General features: G+C 46.6%; 1 protein-coding gene across 5 annotated transcripts in view; it reads right to left on the minus strand.

Annotated features, from left to right (window-relative positions):
* The window catches only part of OPCML (opioid binding protein/cell adhesion molecule like), an 859,123-nt gene that overhangs the window by 404,943 nt on the left and 433,609 nt on the right, over positions 1-20,571 (minus strand). For 3 of the 5 annotated variants that reach the window (XM_070399261.1, XM_070399258.1, XM_070399260.1), the window contains exon 1: positions 16,590-16,756. In XM_070399261.1, coding sequence (XP_070255362.1) covers positions 16,590-16,756 — 167 coding nt within the window. Of the gene's footprint in view, positions 1-16,589; positions 16,772-20,571 lie in introns of those variants that run through there. The other 2 variants (XM_070399259.1, XM_070399257.1) reach the window with 2 other exon arrangements.

Here is a 20,571-nt window from a genome sequence, read left to right on the forward strand (position 1 = left end):
TATCTATAAACTGAAGAAAATAATAACTGTCAAACCCTTCCCCCTGGAGTTTGGTGAAGATTAATGGAGGTACCTCCTGGAAAACTGCTCTGTTAATTCTAAAATGTAAGAAATCATGCCCTAGCCAGTGGTTCTCAACCTTCTGGCCCTTTAAATACAGTTCCTCATGTTGTGACCCAACCATAAAATTATTTCCGTTGCTACTTCATAACTGTAATGTTGCTACTGCTATGAATTGTCATGTAAATATCTGATATGCAGGATGGTCTTAGGCGACCTCCGTGAAAGGGTCGTTCGACCGCCAAAGGGGTCGCGACCCAGAGGTTGAGAACCGCTGCCCTAGCCGGTTTGCCTCAGTGGATAGAGTGTCGGCCTGTGGACTGAAGGGTCCCGGGTTCCATTCTGTTCAAGGGCACATGCCCGGTTACGGGCTCGATCCCCAGTGGGGGGTGTGCAGGAGGCAGCCAATCAGTAATTCACCCTCATCATTGATGTTTCTATCACTCTCTCCCGCTCCCTTCCTCTCTGAAATCAATAAAAATATATTTAAAAAATAAAAAATGTAAGAAATCGAAGTTGCTGTTTGTAGGTGGAGAGAAAGCCCGAAAGGGAGCATCACCTGAAAAAGCCGATGTGCCCTGGCTCAGCTCTCTGGAGTCACAGGACTGGAGGAGGGGCAAGGGTCTCCTGAGATCCGCTCCCATTCCCTCCCACAGCCGGTGTGCAAACAGGGTCCCGAGTGCAGACGGGTAGCCAGTGCCCGGGGCAGAGCCGCAGCCAGCTTTCCGGGCCTGTCTGGGATCCGAGCTGCTTTTTATGAGCCCTCCCTGTTATTACCACCTATTTCTTTTTATGCCGCTTCCAAAACACCGCCATTAATCTTTTGCACTCCCTGAAGGCAAAACACAGGTAATTGGATTTATCTGGTTTGAGAATTTGTTAGGTTCCGTGGCAAAATAAATAAATAACTGACCTCCAAAGCCAGGAGAGCCTTCTGGACCCTGTGCTGTCAGGACTCGGCCTGCGCCCGCAGGAGCCTGGCAGGGCCGCCTCATTCATCTCGGCTATCTCCTCCCCGCACCTTCTCCCTCCTGTCTCCCCGCTGCTCTCCCTTCAGTTCACCCTTCACCGGGGCCTGATTTCAGAATTGTTTCCACTCTGACCCTCTCGGCTCCCGGAGCCGCTCACTGTGTATGGTTTTCCCTGAGGTTTCTTCTCCCCGCGACCTGGCTGTCTCTCTCCATCACCTGTTTTCTTCCTCTCATCTCCCACTACCAGGGCTGTTGTCTTTCCTCATTTCAGCGTGCTGGGCTGTTTAAAACTTCATCGGCCGCCAAGCGTCCTGTTTCTCATGCCCCTTTTTCTTCAGCTTGTGTCTTTTCAACGTGTGTTGATTCAGAAAGCATGGATGACCATATAAAGGGAGCTGCCCTCAGTGTGTTCTTCTGTGTCAGCGTCAGACTACCATGGTGAACACATTAGACACACTGTGTATGCTTTATTCCTTCAACCCTATGCGCTAAATCTGTAGATAGCACCCCCTGGGGACCTGCTCAGCCTAAACCTGCCAACTATAATAATAAAAGGGTAATATGCTAATTGGACCGGATGCCCTTCCGGATGTCCTTCTGGACATCCTTCCAGACAAACCCGGGGCCAGAGTGAAGCCCGAGTTCTGGGTGCCTCCCTGGGGATGGAGGGAAGCTGGTGCTGGCAGAAGGGGGGGAGGGGCAAGGGAAGGAAGGCCTACTCTTGCACAAATTTTCATGCACCGGGCCTCTAGTTCTCTAATAAATCTGACCACCTCCATTCCACTGTCTTCCATCCACAGCAGTAAACTGCCTTTATGTCATGGGGCCTGTGTACAGTAGATTGGCCGGCACAACAGCAACTGCCCACCAGTACCTTGTGACAGAGACTGCCTCCCACGACAAAGGCTGAAAATGCCAGAAAACCCATTTTCCCATCCCACTTTTCCAGCTAGGACCTGAAAATGTAAAAGCAATCCTGGCCCACGACACCACAAGGGAATCTACTGAGAGTGAACTTCTGGAAAACATTTTCAAAGGAGACACCCACAAGCCCGGAATGACTACGCTTAGGACTTTGTTCTGCGTGAGTGTGGTGCCTGGAACTGCGGCAGCTGCATTGTAGCCATGCGAGACAATGATCTCAGCACTTAGCTCATGGGAACCAACCCTGAGATTGCCTCCCTTCAGCATCCTTAGTAAGTGAGATGATAAATATTAGCACATTTATAGTGCTTTGGGAATTATGTTTTATCAGTTAGAGCTGAGAGCATCTTGATACAAGATCCCCCCCCCCCCCCCCGCCTTCCGACCCTGGCTTGGTTGCAGTAGGAGTAGACATTCAACCCAAGCTGGGACAGTCAGATTCTATCTCCTGCAACTTTGGAAATGGGAAACAAGAGATGCTAGACCAGCGGTTCTCAACCTGGGGGTCGCCAAACTCTGGGTTGTGATCCCTTTGAGGGTCAAACGACCCTTTCACAGGGGTCGCCTAAGACCATCTGAAAACACATGTATAATTACATATTGTTTTTGTGATTAATCACTATGGTTCTCAATTTTCCTAATGCCGCGGCCCTTTAATACAGTTTCTCATGTTGTGGTGACCCCCAACCATAAAATTATTTTTGTTGCTACTTCATAACTGTGATTTTGCTACTGTTATGAATCATAATGTAAATATCTGATATGCAGGATGTATTTTCATTGTTACAAATTGAACATAATTAAAGCATAGTGATTAATCACAAAAACAATATGTAATTATATTTGTGTTTTCCAATGGTCTTAGGCAACCCCTGTGAAGGGGTCGCGACCCACAGGTTGGCGACCCACAGGTTGAGAACCGCTGTGCTAGACACTATGTGGAGACATGCTTGACCTGAGTTGAGAAACTGTGAACTCAGAATATGCAGAATGGCCACCTGATTCCTTGTGGAAATGAAAAGCAGACAGGTAAAGGGACAGAGAAAGCAGACACTCGGGATAAGTAGGAATAAGAGACCATGTGACTGCCTACTCCCTCGTCTTTCAGAAGCCAAAGTTCTCCACTCCTCTTGAGTTCCATGGTCCTTACTTGTGTCTGTAAATAGTTTGAATGGGTTTTTGTAAGACTTAACAAAAGACCAAGGCAAAGAATTATGCTGTACTCAGACATATAGATACAGAGATGAATGAGGTATTTTCGCTGCCTCCCAGGAACTCAAGTCCTATAAATGCTCTTAGAGAAATTGACAGACTATGTTACAGTTAGCAGCATACAAGTGATGGGTTTATTCCCTCTGCATGCTCTGCAGGAAAGACAGATACAATATTTCCAAACAATGATACAGAGAACTAGTTTTGGTTGCATGAAAATTAGATTGTTGGCTATCTGTCTCAGCAGTCCTATTTCTGTATGTTTGTGGCTGAATAGAAATTTATATTGCAAAAGAAAATTCTTCCTGGGTCGCTATGATTGCCCATTAGGCTTGGAAAACAATAAGATAAAGGAGACCAATACATTCAGAAAACATGAACAGAGGAAGTAACATTTGAGAGGAAGTAACAGAGGAAGATGAGTCAGCCCTGCCATGTATACATAGCATTTGGAAAAGAACTTCCCAGGGAGAGAAAGAGCAAATCTCTACACAAATAAAAGTTCTTTATATTCTTTATTATTGCTGCCTTTGTTGTGATCATACATATACTAGTATAAATGTCTGATTATACCTACTTACACAATCAGGGAAGAGATAAGGACAGAGAGATAGATGCAATCTACCTGCTACTTGTCAAGGAGACTACTGATAAGAGGCACAGTTAGCACAGCATCTTAGGAGGTACTTGAGACAATTAAACTGAAATCCTATTCCTGCCCTCAAGAAACCAACATCCCATTGAAGAATAAAAAAAGAAAATGTGTGCGCATGTGCATGTGCATGTGTGAGAGAGACAGAGAAATACACAATCTATAATAATAAAAGTGTAATATGCTAATTAGACTGGGCGACCTTCTGGACGAAGCTGGGGCTGCCGGGGAAGCCTGGTTCCTGGGTGCCAGAGGGAAGCTAGTCCCGACAGCCAGGGGAAGGAAGGCCTACCTACTCTTGCACGAATTTCGTGCATCGGGCCTCACGTAAGCAAATAATTCAATTACCAAAGAGCAAGCTGTACCTGTAAATACAGACAAATGGAGTGAGATGCAGGTTGATCAAAACCAGCTTGAATTACACAATGCTTCCCTTGAGTCCTGGTCCATGATTCTACTCTCTGAAGACCTTTTAAAATTTTATTTTGTACACCGGATCGACTGGAGACAAATACCCACAGTATTTGTTTGACAAACTCTTAATCTAGGTTGGTGATTCTTTTCTTTTAACACTTTAAATATTCCATTTCACATTTTTTTTTTGCTTGGATAGTATCTGAAGAGAAGTCTGATATCCTTCTTATGCTTGCTCCTCTATAGGTAATCTTTCCCCAGCTCTGGCTTCTTCCAGGAATTTTTTTCTTTGCATTCGAATTTTTTCTGTTTCAATATCATATGCCTAGGTGTTGTGTGTGTGTCTATGTGTGTGTGTGTTTTATTTTTTCCTTTTTTTTTTTTAATGTTTACCTTCCCAGTATAACATGAGCTTCTTGGACTTGTGGTTTGGTGCCTGACATTAATCTTGAGAAATTCTCAGTCAGTACTGTTTCAAATATTTCTTCTACTTCTTTTTTTAACTTGTGACTTCCCATTACATGTAATATCACACCTTTCATAATGCTCCAGTTATTCAATATTCTCTTCCTGTGTTGTTTTTTTTCCAGTCCTTTTCTTTTTCAGTTTTGGAAGTTTCTATTGACATATCATCAAGCTCACTGATTCTTCCCTCTGTGATGTCCAGTCTACTAATAAACCCATCCATCAAAAGCACTCTTCATTTCTGCAATAAGTTTTATAGCATTTCTTTTTTATTCTCTCTTAGAATTTTCATTTGTCTTCTTACAATTCCCATCTGTTCCTCATGTTATCCATTTTTTCTATTAGAACTCTTAGCATACTCATCATAGTGATTTGATTTTATTGTTATTGAGGATGTGTTTTTTATTGATTTTCTTTAGAGAGGGGGAGGGGAGAAAGAAACATCAGTTGGTTACCTTTTCTATGTATTCTGACTGGGGATCTAACCTGCAACCTAGGTTTGTGCCCTGACCAGGAATCAAACTGGTGACCTTTTGGTATATGGGACAATGTTCCAACTAAGCCTGTTGGCCAGGGCCATCATAGTTATTTTAAGGAGTCATTCACAACCTCCCAAAACACAAAATTTCAGGGTAAAACTCATATGATAATATCAATATATGCAGAAAAAGCATTTGACAAGATACAACATCCCTTTGTGACCAAACATTCAACAAAATGGGTATAGAAAGTACCTCAACATGTCAATGTCCATATATGATAAACCCTCAGCTAATATTATACTCAATAGTAAGAAACTGAAAGCTTTTCCTCTAAGATTAGGAGAAAGACACTCTACTGTTATTCAACATGGTGCTGGAAGTCCTAGCCAGAGTAATCAGGCAAGAGAAAGAAATAAAAGGCATCCCAGTTGGGAATAAAATAAAATGGTCACTGTTTGCAGATGACATGATTCTATAGACAGAAAACCCTAAAGAGTCCACACACAAAAACTATTAGAAACAATAAATAAATACTGTAAAGTTGCAGGATATAAAATTAATGTACAAAAATCTGTTGAATTCTTATATACTAATAATAAAATATCAGAAAAATAAAGAAAAACAATTCAATTTGCAATTACAAAAAAAAATTTCTAGGAATAAACTTAACAAGGAAGGTGAACTTTGAAGACACTTTTTCTAAGTGAAATAAGCCAGTCACGAAAAGACAAATACTGTCTGATACCATTTATATGAGGTTCTGAGGGTAGTCATGTTCGTAGAGAAAGAGAGAACTGTATTTGCAGGAGGCTGTGAGTAGAGATGGTAGTCAGTGTTTAATGAGGACAGAGTTTCTGTTTGGAAAGATGAAAGAGTTCTGCAGATGAATGGTGGTGGTTGCTTCACATAATGGGAATAAATTTAATGCCACAGAACTGTACACTTAAAATGGCTAAAATGATAAATTTAGTGTTATGTATATTTTTCCACAATTAAAAAAAAAGGGCATAGAGAAACTCTTTGAGCGTGATAAATACTAGTATGTTCTGTACCTTGTCAGGTGGTGGTTACATGGATGAATACAAATCTCCAAGTTTGTCAAAATGAACACTTACTATGATACATTTTAATTTAAGTTAATGTTCTCCCCCTCCTCCCTTATTCTCACTCGCTCTCTCCTTTCCTCCTCTGCTTCCTGATCTCTGGGCCATTTATTCTGCTAACACATTCACTATATGTGATTGTGTAAAGAGGATGATAGTCTAAGATTAACTGAACTTTATAACTTTCACTGCCTAGAACAGTTCTTGGCATATAGTGGGCAGTCTAAACTGCCTATTTAAATAGTGAATCCAATAACATATTTAAAACAAATAATGCTACTGCTCATTGTGAGCTCGCTACATGTGAGAATCCTATATAATAAAAACCTAATATGCAAGTCGACCGAACAGCAGAATGACCAGTGGAATGACCGGTTGCTATGACATGCACTGACCACCAGGGGGCAAATGCTCAACACAGGAGCTGCCCCCAGCCCTCAGGTCCCAGGCCAGCCAAGGCAGGTGCCAGCGGGGGCCCCCCATGATCACCCCGCTGGTCACCCCACAGATCAGCCCTGATCGCGAGCCAGGTCTAGGACCCTACCCGTGCACAAATTTTTTGCACCAGGCCTCTAGTGTAATATAAACTCTTAGAAACTCAATGCTCTGTATTCCTCCCCAACAACCCAGTGGGGTGGCTATACAGTCCCTATGTTTTTAAATCAGAAAACTGAGACAGAGAAACTTAGTCACTTGTCCAACCTCATGCTGCCAATAAGTGCTAGAGCTGGGATTTGAAGTGAGATTTTTTTTACTACAAAGTCTTAGCCTGTTAGCCTTTTTATGGAGGTTATATTTTATCTCATATATCACTAAGCACCCATTGATTAGGCAATTATAAAATGGAGCACGTAATCAAGAATATCCTATAAACTATTCCCATTGCCCAATACATCAGGATACATGCTGCTGAGACATACTCAGGGCCATCACAGTGAGAGCTTAGCACAGAGGCAGCTGCAATGGAGATGGCCAGTGAAATGAGTCCATGAATCCCTTCATTCTGAGATGCCCTCTACCATGTCAGGAGTTATCACATGGACTTTTTTCATCCTCCAAAGTTTGCAGATACACTAACAGAATATGCCATCCTCCACTTTGTAACCTTGATAAAACGGGGAGAGGTAGGCATAGCTCCCTTGCAACTGCTCAGAATCTCCTGGCTTTAAGACTATTGTAGAATTCGCAAATACTGCAATTATAATAAGCAAGAGAAGACAGGACAAGTTAAATACCAACTATCTAGGGAAAGATCATTATCTCAGCCAGGATTTAAATGCCAGAGTCTCTGGTTGTAATTGCAGAGAATACCCAGCTGCTTCCAAATGGGCGAGAATATCTTCATTAGAAAATACACATACGTGTGGGGCGGGCGGACAGAGAGATGGAGATAAGGGGTAGGCATGCATCTTTGCAGCAAACTCAGAGCACCTGCTGCGTGTTAGGTACTGTATTGGGCACTGGCGACACACACATGAAGAGAGGACATTGCCACAGTTAGCAAAAGACAGGCAGGAAATGGAAACAACAATAGGAAGAGGAAAAGTTGCAGAGATGGCATGGAAAGCACAGGACAATGGAAAGTTAAACACTATTATTTCCTCTTGCCCTGTGGCACCTTTTAGTCAAATGTCTCAATGTGAGCATGGCCACTCCAATAAAACACCTGACCAAACCAATTCCCTGGGCAACAGAGGCTGCCTCCTCCTTTTATCCATCATGGGGAGTTCCAAACAGCAAGCAAGAGACCTTTTGTAAGGGATGACATCAATTGTAAAAAAACAAAAACAAAAAAACAACCAATCCAGTCAAGGTGGACGAATATGTGACATGGCAAGTCACGCATCTGAGAATGACTGAGAGTAAACAGTTTCATTGCAGAGGAGCAAGGGTGCCTTGGGCTAGACCTCGGGAGAGGTGGTCTCCAGAAAGGACCTCCAGACGAGCAGGCAAGCAGTAAGCACTGGGAAGTCAACGAACCAGTAGGCTGGGAAGAGTGGAATCAAGGGTGGATGAGGTCTCTCAGAGAAAAGGTCTTGTCAGGATAAAGCAGTACTCCCAGTCATCCCGGGCCTGTGGTAGATCCACCAGAGAGCATGAAGGATGGTACTAGCACTCAGTGACAAGGAGGGGGCTTCTAGTTTCGGGACAGGTAGGAACCAAGGGTCAGAAAGGGCCAGATTCCAGCAGCAAGTGAGCCCCTGCACCTTAAATTGCTCTTTGCTTTGACTTAAGATGGGCGCTGGGCACCTGTGCATGGGGGATCCTGGAACCTGGATAGTTGGGGATGAAGACATTCACACACCACTCAGCAAGGTAATTCTTGTCCACCACTTTCTTCCTTCTTTCTTTTCTTCCTCTGACTATTTAGCAATTCCATTTTAGTCTATTTTTTTTCCTCATACATACAAACTTTCCCCATCTTGTTCCTTTGCCTTCCTTCAACTCTTAGCTGACATGTTGAGAAAATTTCTCTCCTACAGATCTTTCCATTTTTGTCTTTCATTCCCTTTATCTACCTTTCTTTCTTCATTAATATTTAGGAAAGTATCCCCAATCATCTGAGAAGTAGAAAATGTACTTGAATCAAGTGAAATGAGAGCTACGCATCATAAAATTAAATTTGGCACAACAAAAACAATACGAATTCCAGAACTTTTAAAGTGTTCAGAAATATATGAGAAAATGTTTCCATATTACCTTCCTCTAATTATGCCTACTTTTCTTCAGCATTCACGCTAAATAGAAAATTATCATATTCATTTTTTCTCTCTTTTGCGTAATTACTTCTTCTACAACAATGCTGTTTTCTATTATTCTTCATTGCTAGTGTATAGCATCTTGGGTAATTATGAGTTAAATTATCTTCTGTAAGCTAGCCAGAAAACTTAACAACCACTTAAAAGATTCTTTGTTCTTAGTATGCAATGGAAACTTAGTTAATCGAGATACCATAAATCTTCAGATTCACTGAAAATGTTTAATATTCAAAACTAATTTTTAAACATCTAATTGATCAGCACTTTTATGGGAAGCCAGGTCAAGTTCTTCAGCATCCCTTTGATTAAAGCAAAATGTACCTTCTGCAGGGAAGAGGAGACCACAAGGGGTCACATGGTTTCCTAGGGCCTGACTCAATAGTAAGGTGAGCAGAAGGTCTTTGGTTCTCTGTTTTCACAGCCTCCGTGGTTTAAATTAAAATCTGAATATAAGGATGAGGAGAGCAGGTTATACAATGACATATTTTAGAATTAAACAAATACTTCTCTCTTCATTCCATTTGGCCCTAGTGATCACTCATTTCCTTGCAGTTCTCTTGGAAATATTGTGGCATTCACTGGTGTTCTTGTCAACAAATTGCTTGCTTGCTTGGTCATGGTTTGCGCGACCCTTGAAGACGCTGTGTGTGCTGTGGGAGGTCAAGTGACAGGAGAGGACAGTCTTTCTGACAGGTTCAAAGCTAAGAGCACTGAGGATTGTGTTGGAGCACACGGGACCCCCAGCAGCTGTCACTCTGGGCACTGCTAGCAGCATGCATGCCTCCCAGCCCAGAAGAGGAGCAGCCTCTACTCCTGAGTAGGTGAGAAGAATGGAGCGCCAGGAAACAAAGGAGACTGCCTAAGACGGGACAGTACATAGCTGAGCCCTCAACCAATCTGTGGATTTCCTGACCTTTGGTCAAATATAGGTCCTGGGAAGGGGGGTGGGGGTGGGGGGTGGGGGGTAGGAGGGAGGATTTGGACTTTTCTGCTGTAGCACATGGAAGCTCTCTCTGTTCTCCACACCTGGGAGGGAACCATGAAACAGAAAAGAAGGGACAAGGTCTTCCAGGAGTGAACCCAGACTATGACACATAATAAACCTGTGACCAGAGGCGGGTGACTTAACCCTCCTAAACCTCAATCTCCTGGGCTGTTATTTGGGGCCATAATATTCTGAAAATCACTTGAAACAGTAAGTAACCGGTCTGTCATCAGACACATGGGAAACCATACATAACAGACTTGGTTTGCTTTCAAAGGTCCCCACCATGGCACATTTTGTAAAATGGTCTGTGGTGAGATGCTGTAGGGAGGGAGGGTGACATAGGCTCCACCCCTTCCCTCCCCTAACCTTTTCTATTCAGGAAATGCATGCAGATCTAGGCGGTCGGGTCTGGTGCTGGGCTGCAGAGGCATCACAGGTTCCATTTTCACTTGATAACAAAAGACACACCAGGGTACCAGCAGCTCCAGGAAGGTGACCTTGGCTGGGAGGTTTGAGGGGACAGAGAATGCCCACTCCCCTCCCAACACCACTCCATGCAAACTCTCTCTCATTCAGCCAAGCCCCACCCCAGCACAAGCAGATCCTGCAAGGAAAGTCTCAACAAATGAACCAGCCTCAAATCCTGCGCTGCTGTCTTGTCTAGATTTTCTTTTTTAATCAAAAGAGGTTAGCACATAATTCCTAACTAAAAGGCAGTGCCATTTCTGCCAGCCCTAAAAATGTCTCAGACCATAATTCCTCTTATCTCATGACTGTGAACACTGCTTCCTGTTCATAAGGAATTTTTAAAAGCCCTCCCTTGGGAAGATCAAATAAGATGGATTTGGCTCCTCCTCTCTGCACCTCAGCCTGGACCCCACCAGACCTGGACCCCACCAGACCTGGACCCCACGCTGGCCAGGGCAGCTCCCCTCTCTGACTCCCTCTGAGCCAGCCACACGGGGAGTGCAGGAAGTGGGCCAAGGGCACAATCCCTTTTTAGACGCTGAAAGGAAGGGAAATGAGGACGATAACTAAACTGAACCCAAGGGCCAAATTTAGTGAAAGGCCCCAAAATGAACAAAAAGGCTTAGATAAGAGCTGCTGAGTTTCCCAGAGCAATTAGAAAGCCAGGAAGCATGTATCTCAGATGCTTTAAAACTTCACCTCCCATCCCCTGCTTTGGCCCGCTGTGTGTGGCACCGTGGGGTGCATTGGGGGAGCAGATGCATCCCTAGCCATCAGTCACCTGAGAGAGTCTTCCAGGCCCCCTGGATCCTCAGCCATGCCCAACCCTGACACACCAGGCGGCGAGGCTGGGCAGCCGGTCTGCCCCGCTGCCTCCTTGCCTTGTGTATCTTCTCGCATCTGGAGCAAGGCAATCCTCCCAATATTTGACAGCCTCACTTCCAAATATCTGACTACTGCTGCCAATAAGGTTCCTCTCAACTGTGCTGCCCTGTTCCGTGCCTTGCCCTGGGGGATAACGAAGCCTTTTGCATGGTTTCTGGGCTGATTGCAACCAGTGGGGGAGTCAACTGCCCCCCTGACAAATGATTTAAGCAGAATCCAAAAATCCCTCAGGCCTCCAAGATCTCGAACCAACCACTATGCTTGAATGTCCCAGCATCGTATTTTGAGGAGCATGAAGCCCTTCAGATATGAGCACTTCATAGCTGCAGAGGCAGTCACACATTAGAAGAGACTGAGTCAGGTTAAGATGGACGAAAACATTCAACCGATTATCTTAATCCTTAATAGCCACCACGGTGTCTGTGCTCAGCACATAAGACATGGTTCCTAAGGCCAGGAGCTCACCGTCTAAACACAGCCACACATGAGTGGCAGGTCCACAGGGTATGTCTGTTGGAAGCGAGATCTGCAGCAAGAGTTACTGGGATTCAGGTGGGGGTAATTCTTGACCACGGGCAGGAAGCAGGATGCTGAGTGAAATGGGGAAGAGACAGGTACATTTTAAAGGTGCGTATGTGTACGTGCGTGGGGGTCGGAGGAAGTAGGGGCGTTAGAAGGAGCAAAAGGCAGAGCAGATGAAATGCCACAGGTCGTGGCTGAGGCGTGCCATGGAGCACCTATATCATGCCTTATCGCTCACAGAAAACTGCCATATACTTCATCTCACCTGATGTCACAGTCTGGGAAGATATTGTTCCCACATATTTGCAATTGAACCAAAGCACTCAAAACCATGCGGTTACTTAGTGGTAGAATAAGAATCAAACCCACGTGTTCAGGCGCCGGAGCCCCGTGCCCTTCCTAGAATGCTAAGGCAGCCCGTGAATGGTAGGTACATACCGGCATGGAGGAGACATGTATGTGGGGGTAGGTCCCCTGGAGACCACCTTGCTCAGGTGCTCTGGGGCAGGAAAGGGCTTTAAGGCAGTGGGTCTCGACTCTGGCTCCACATGAAACACACAGGAAGGAGTTGTTAGATGCCCGCACCGGTGCCCACTCCAGAGCTTTCATTCCATTGGCAGGGAGCCCGGCAGCGACATGTGCAGCCAGGCCAGCGGCGCCAAGAGCAAAGCCTTTGCACTTCCCCAAGTCCTCACTGGACTTCGGCAACTTAAACACTAAAAGGTAAAGTCCCACTCTGCTTTTGAACAACCTGTTGTCTAGTCTGAATTTTCGAATTTATCCCAAAACAGAAGCTGCTGCTGGGGAGTGCGACATACAGAGAAACACGCAGGCCGAGCACAGAAAGTCGACGGCCCCACTGCACTGGCAAGATCCTGCTGCTCAGATTAGTCCCCGGCGGTAGGTAACCCTCAGATACTTGGTTCTGAAGGGATTAGCTCCGGCTCCTAATGAAAATTCGGGGGCATTCTAGAGATATGAAAGCATAATCCCAGATCAGCAAAGCTGGATCAGCAAAACTGATTATCCCACCACATGAAAAATTAAAACAACAACAGTATGTTCCATTTATTAGAACAGTTACAGCAACAACTGCTGTCTCTGTCCTACCTCACACCCCTCAAAATGTTCATGATGTGATCTCAGGGAGGAACGAAAGCCAATGAGAGGAGACCAAGGCCCACGAGGAAGGCACATCTGACCATCATCTGTGCAACTGAGGTAGACACTAGCAGGCCGCCCTGAGCATCCGGGCTCCTTCTTGACGTGTCGCTGATTCAGACACAGGACCCCACAGACTTGTCATAGCCAATCTCATGGGAAGGCACAGACCATTTTAATCCAACAGCAGATAATTGTAATGAAATGATTCCGGCCAAAAGGGCCCATTTGTAATAATGAATTCAAATCGGATTCATAGGAGCCATAACTCAGACACAGTGAATACCGCCATTTCCATACACTTTCTCTTCCAAGGAGGCAAGCTAACTCAATATTCAAATAATTATTTTTACTTCCCAAGTAGCCCTTTGAAGTAATTATGGGGAAGATAATATTGCCTCACTTATAGCAAATGAGTTTCATCCACGTGCAGAACGTCGGTGTCGTCTTGGCCACATCACGTCCTAACATCCTTCAATGCAATCAAAAACCTATCGCATGAAAACGGATACCTCCAAGGAGAAAAACCATCCTTCTCTAAGCCAGGCAATTGCTCACTGGGAAATCCAATGAAGGACCCAGCTCTCTCCATCGCTTTGCTTGTACTAATCTGTCTCTGTGTTCAAGACAGAGACACAGACTCGGGATTCTTTGATCCACTGCAGCCACATTTGAAAAGACTTGCTGTGGCTGACGGTGTGGGAATCATTCAATGTGTTTTCAATACATTCTGAGCGTATAATGCAGCCGTGGGCAAACTACGGCCTGCAGGCCAGATCTGGCCCATTTGAAATGAATAAAACTAAAAAAAAAAAAAAAAAAAAAAAGACCGTACCCTTTTATGTAATGATGTTTACTTTGAATTTATATTAGTTCACACAAACATTCCATCCATGCTTTTGTTCCGGCCCACCGGTCCAGTTTAAGAACCCATTGTGGCCCTCGAGTCAAAAAGTTTGCCCACCCCTGGTCTAATGTATTGGGAACACTAAATTTCCAAACACTTGCCTCCCCGTGGAACATCTGTAAGGAGACTAGAGAGTGGTCATACTCAAGAATGACGTTGCTTTAAAAGCACTGCCCAACACCAAATAAAACATGACCTTTATCTGGAGTTGAAGCCATGGACTTCCACAGACTGGGAGCAGGGACTCTCCTTCTGAGTTCTGACAAATAAGTGCTTCTTCGAGATGGAAACACAGCTACTCACCAGCAAACCAGCAGAGAAGAGAGAACAAAAGGAGAGAGATAGAGACTCCCAGAAATCTGCAGGAGATATTTATGTTTCTTTAAGAAGCATTGTGCTAGTAGTGAAATCAAAACTTAAGATATCAGGGGATGATAAAAATTAAAGTGATGAAGGCAAAAAAAAAGAAAGTAAATTATGATTCATTATTATTTTGCCTTTTGGGGGGGAAAAAAGCAAACTTTTAAAATAGAGGCTTATCATATAAACGAAGGCAGAAGGCAATAAAAGAACCCGAGGTAAAAAGGAAAAGTAAATGGATAGAAAGAGACTAAAATGTGGACAACGTGCTGGATTTCTGCACCTCAGGGCAAATTATACAGAGAGGAGAAGCAAAACCAACAGAAGACATGTGCTCACTTTTTAAAAAACAAAGCATGCAATCAGGTAACAGCAGTTATACTTGAGCATGGAAGGTTTTTTTGTTTTTTTCCCTCTAAACAAAGCACACGAAACAACTATTCAGCTCTTCCTTTTATTCACTCCTATTCCCATTACCAAGCCCAGCTGCTAAACATCAGAATTGAAGATCATGAAAACAGGCCAGTAGCTAATAAAATAAAAGAAAATAAATAAAGATAGACGTAAGCTGGCCCTCTGCTGGTGGAGAAGTCTTATTGCATCCTGGCCAGCAGAAAGTTCAAGTGTAACTTTTAGGGGAAGCAAGAGGGCAGAGGATTTTGGAAGTCAGCACTGAGGCCCGGGGAATGCTGGACCTCTTTGGCCCCAGTAGTAGATGAGAAGATAAGAAGAGATGTGTGGCAGCATCTACACCCCTCCGCACCTGGTGACAGTTACAGCATTCCCTTGGTGAAGGTGCGTACACTGGTGCTGCTCCGAGCCCAGGAGCTACTTATACCTTTGAGCCAACTGCAAATGAGCACCCCGAAAGCCATCTCGCAGGGAGGGGACTCCCAACGCTTTTGGGGGGGCAATGAAGTAGGCACATGGCACTCTACTCTGAGACAGACTGAAGGATGCCCAGTGACCAGGAGGTCTGGCTCCAGCCTTTTCTTTTCTCTCTCAACAGGAGGCCCCTGAACTCCAGCAGCGAGGGTTCCGGGACCTATTCTCCAACTCAAAAGAAAATGTAGCTGAGAACCCCCCAAAGTGACAATAATCTAAACTTGGCCCTTGGGCTTAGGGGAAAAAAAAAAAAAGCTGTCACTCCCAAAGGCCTTTCGTTCCTTCCCCTGGAAGAGGCTTGTCCAGATGTAGTGAGAGTTCAACCAGGGGAGCTAAAGGAAGAACAGAAAGGACACCCCCCTTCTCCTCCATTCCTCGGAGAAGCCAGGCCTTTTGGCTGCAGAGTCTCGGACAGGATGTTTTATGTCTCACTCGAACCATCAAAGTCCTAGGCAGGGCAAACACATTCACCCTGTGTACACTGAGAGCCCGAGTTAAGCTGGGACATCCCTGAATCTGTCTCCCAGGACCAGGGCTGCCTCATTAAAGGGATAAAAGATGATATCTGCTGAGCTGGTGGAAAGTTGTGGCTGCGTTTTTATTAAAGTCTCTGCCGCAGCAGGTCCAGTCCCCAAAGGTTCATATTCCGAGCATCTCCATCCCTCTGCCTGGGGCATGCAAGTGATATCTCTGTAACTCATTAAGGTAAAACAAAAAGCGTTCTGGTGGTGCTTTTTGCACAGGAGTGATGTCCTTGCATAAAAGCTACCATGTTTCCTCTCCTGGTCCTGAGCCGGCAAAGATAAAACTGCCCTCATCATTTATAATTGGGGCCCAGGCGCACCACGCACCACGCAGGGCTGACATGGATGGCTGAGTCTTGAGCGGCCTCCCAAGGGGCCATGGCCCAGCACGAGCAGTTCCAGAGCCTGAGATTTTAGGTGTCTCTCTGAGAGGGGCCATCAGCCCATCCTGAGCATGTCCTGCCTCATCACACACCTGCTGGCAGGTGAGACAGCCACCAGGCACCCAGCCTTCTTAGACTAACCCCCAGGGTGGCCATCGCAGGGCTCTCCATCCTCACCTTGGCACCAAGGCAAAAGCGAATCTAGCCACGTCATAGACTCCTAGCCACGATGGAGTCCCAAGCATGGACCTCCGTGTTCACGTCTAAGATCCTGGACCAGAGAAGCTAAGAGCAAACGACACACCTGTCCAGGGGGAGTGTCAGGTGACGCAGTGTGCAAGAGGGCGCCTCTTGAGCCTGCAGAGGTCCTCTCGCCTGCTCCTCCCAAGCCTTCCTCCCCCTGGCTCACCCTTCATATAATCACAGCCCAGAGGCTCAGACCCCGCCGAAGTGCAGCTCCCTACCTGAGGGTGGCGCTCTCGCCCTGCCGGACCGTCACGTTGTCCATCGCTTTGGGGAAGGTGGCATCTCCGCTGCGCACGGGCACTCCTGTGGGTACAAGGAACAGCAGCCTGAGAGACACGATCACGAGGCACTTCCAGGGCAGGAACAGGTACCCACAGACCCCCATCCTCGACAGTCACAACTTCCCCGAACGCTGGCCGCAGCAGGGTCCTGGTGCCCCGCCCCACACGCCAGCGGGGCTCAGGCAGCGGCGTGGGGAGAGACAGGGATGAGCGAGCAGGGCGCCGGGAGGGAGCCGGAGAAGCGAGTCCAGGCTCTCCGGAGTCTAGTGGTTCTTCTGCCTCAGCTCTCCAGCCTGGCAGAACCAGAGGCCCCTCCTGCATCTAAAAAGCGCTTTCTTGACGCTCCCCGGGGAGGCGGGAGGCAGCCTGGAAGGGAGAGCAGGAAGGAAGGTGCGGGATGAAGGTCACAGATGGATCTGCCTCTGCCTCTCTCTCCGAGATGCTACTTTACAATGCGGTTGGGCAGGTTCTGCAGAGGTCTGGCATCAAAAGTTTATAACCCAGAGAAGCCGGGCGAGCCTGGCAGAGAGGAGATGCCATAAAACGCTGCCGCCTTGGAGAGAGGAGAAAATGCTTGATTAGATCACACATGTGGGGAGCTGTATTGATCAGCAGCCCAAGTCTCCGATCTGGAACCCACAGGCGGGACAGAGTTCCACGCGGGGGCAGGAGGCGGGCTCCGAGCGGGATCCTCCGAGCCCTGGACCCTGGACTTTCTCCCCGCAGCCCGGCGCGAACTGGCGGCCAGGGGCCCCGCGCTGCCAGCCCGCTGAGCACGCCCAGCGCAGATTCCGGGCGCAGGGGAGCTGGGCGGGGCGGCGCCCCCGCCTCCTCCAGGGGACAGCGCGCGATGCCACGTTCAGGAGCCACCCCCAGCCTCCACACCGCCTTCCTCCCGGGAGCAGCCCGGAAGCCCAGGGCCCTACCACCAGGTTGTCATGGCAGCAGCTCCATCACTGACCACCACTTTCTCAGGTGCCGGCGCTGCTGGCTGGCGGGTGCTGGGCGGGGGCATGGGGCGCGGGGCTGGGAGCAGGCGTCCACCTTAACCCCCGCGGCGCCATGTCCACGCGGGCAGGGATCCCAACAGGGATGAGGCGGACAGTTAACGGGGGATCAACTATCCCGGACCCCCAGAGCCAGGGAGAGAAAGGGGCGCACTCCAGGCGGCTCAGCTGCTGGCAGGCAGGTGGAGCAGGGCTGCTGGGGAGGGGAGAGGAGGGGGACTGGAGAGGGAGTTGTGGGGGAAGCTGCAAATTGGGAATGGATGCTAGCACCTTCCCTCCCCGATGCCTTAGCAGAAGTTGCCAAACTCCAAGGAGAAGAGCCAAGTTTCCCAGGACAGGTGGCTGCACAGGTCCGGTGTGCAAGTCCAGTGCTGGGTGGGCCCCTTCTCTGCCTGGCTGAGCCACAGATCACAGCAGAGCCCCCTGGGCCTGTACCACCAGCTGGGAGACTCTTTCTGCCTGATGGCTCACGCTGGAAGTGCCCATGGCCCTTGACTTGCTCCATCTCCCAAACTGATGACTCTGAATCTCCTTACCACCCAATACAAATAATCCTCATCCCATTCCATGCTTATTATTTGAGTATCTTATAAGAAAAAAGCAAGAGCTGGGGGAAAGACGGGTCCCAACAAGTATTAGGCTGATTTCCAACATTCTATGGCATCATGACCATAACACGATGTGGAACGTGATGGCTTTGGGAGGGGACGTGGCAACAGCATTCTCAGAGGCCAGACTATCACTTTGTCTGGAGCTCAGACTAATTTCTTTCCCTTTTTACGAGGGGAACCCAGGCTTCCCTTGGGCCTGCCAGGAGGTTTTCCTGCTGCTCCTTCTATCAGAAGCCACCTCTTATTTCATATGGTAATTCCGTGGTTGTATCAGCACTTAGTGGCTGCATCATAATTTAATGACAACGATGCATTTGCGTTGCTGTATTCCTTCTCAAATCCTTTCGTTAAATTAGACAAGGCACTGAATAATTGTTACGATGAAGTGTAAATGAAACATCCATTTAAACTTTTATCATTTATGACTTCACTGGCTGGATGGCTCCATGACAAATAAATACTACCCACCACCCCTTGTAAAATGGTAGCCCACATAGAGCTGTAGGTCTCAAGTTTTTAATTAGAGTATCGTACCTCCGGAAGAATACTTGTCACTAGTTGCGCCATATACGTTTTATATGTTTATTATAGGGAAAACATCTCAGGCCTTTCCAGAAAGCAGATACTAATACAGGCGATAGGGCAGGGCACGCAGCCACAGCTCCTGATAGGAGTCATGAGGCCGAGAGGGGAGGCTGGCGCTCAGACAGCAGCCGAACCGCTTATTTGGGATTTTAATGACACCCATCTCTCCTTAAGAGTTGAGTGGCCCTGAGTTTTCTGTACACACATTGCATCTAATCCTCTAAATTCTGAGATGCATTTGTCCATTATCACCAGACTGGAAAGGCTTTCTTGGTGCTTTTACCCAGTGGCCCGTGAGGTCCGCAAGGTTGGTGACTGCTGCTTTAACCTGTGTAAAGCTAGGAACGGAACGCAAGGCTATGCTTAGGGTTTTCTTCCATTACAGAGTCTGCATCCTGACCATTGGGGGTGGGGGGGGCGGGGGTGTGATAGCAGGGGGGTTGGGTCTGGCTGCCATCCAAGTCACAGGGCTCCTGCCACTTGCTCATAGGGGTCTCCTTTGACATTCTCTACTCATGCACCTGTTAGCTCTAGTGTTCTCAGGAGAGGCAAACGGGGCAGCTGCTAAATACCAAGTCAGCTCATAAAGGATTGTTTGAGATGGAAAGATTTATTGGGGAAGAGACCAAAGACGGACAGAGCACGAGATTCCAGGTGGGGCGAGAAAAGCCAGGCAGGAAAAGATGAGAGGCAGAGACGGGTTACAGGAGGCATTGACTAGACCAGTGATGGCGAACCTATGACACGCGTGTCAGAGGTGACATGTGAACTCATTTTTTGGTTGATTTTTCTTTGTTAAATGGCATTTAAATATATAAAATAAATATCAAAAATATAGGTCTTTGTTTTACTATGGTTGCAAATATCAAAAAAATTCTATATGTGACACGGCACCAGAGTTAAGTTAGGGTTTTTCAAAATGCTGACACGCCGAGCTCAAAAGGTTCGCCATCACTAGACTAGACCTAATGATATGTAATAATCCCCGCTCTTGAGGAAAGGATGAACCACCGATCCTTTTTTTTTTTTTTTTTTTTTTTTTCAGGGTCGGCTCCTCCCAACTAGAGATATCTGGAAGCCTAGAGAACAGGGCTATATCTCTCCTCTCTGGTAAGTTGGTTTCCTAGGTCAACATTTTCGAGTGAACACATGGGCTGAACTCAAGGGCTAGAAAATTAGAGAAATAACTGTTTATGTTAATCTATGTCATTCTACAGTTTTGTGTGGGAGATTGTGTGCCTCTTGAAGGCATTGTGAGTGACCAGTGCTTTCATTTGTAGCCTAGAAAGCCAAACAAATTGGAATGGAAAAGAGACAAAGGGGTGAGGTTCTCAATGAACAAAGTAGTTTATATCAGGAGTTTTTTATGAAATGCTTAGCTGAGTACCACAATAGGGAGGTCCCCGTTAAATCCCTCTTGGGCATACGACAACATTCGTGATGAGGACAAATTCAAGTCCTAAGAATCTGGCTCTGAGGTTGGACCGTCTCTTCTGACTGACCCCTCAACCCTTCAGCTGTGTGGCGGGTACATTAGAATGCCCATCTCCCCTACCTCACAGGGTTGGAGGGTATCTTGACGTGTTCCCAAGATTACATTGTTAAGGCCTGGTAAGATGACAGACCCTGAGACAATGTCTTGGCAAAATGGTTTATGACTTCGCTCTCCCAAGGGGCAGGGGCACTTCATGCCATGTAGAGCCACGTGGGGAAGCA

The sequence above is a fragment of the Myotis yumanensis genome, unplaced genomic scaffold (genome assembly GCF_028538775.1).
Source record: "Myotis yumanensis isolate MYYU_CA2020_CCGP unplaced genomic scaffold, mMyoYum1.0.hap1 SCAF_19, whole genome shotgun sequence".
In the NCBI taxonomy this organism is placed as follows: Eukaryota; Metazoa; Chordata; class Mammalia; order Chiroptera; family Vespertilionidae; genus Myotis; species Myotis yumanensis.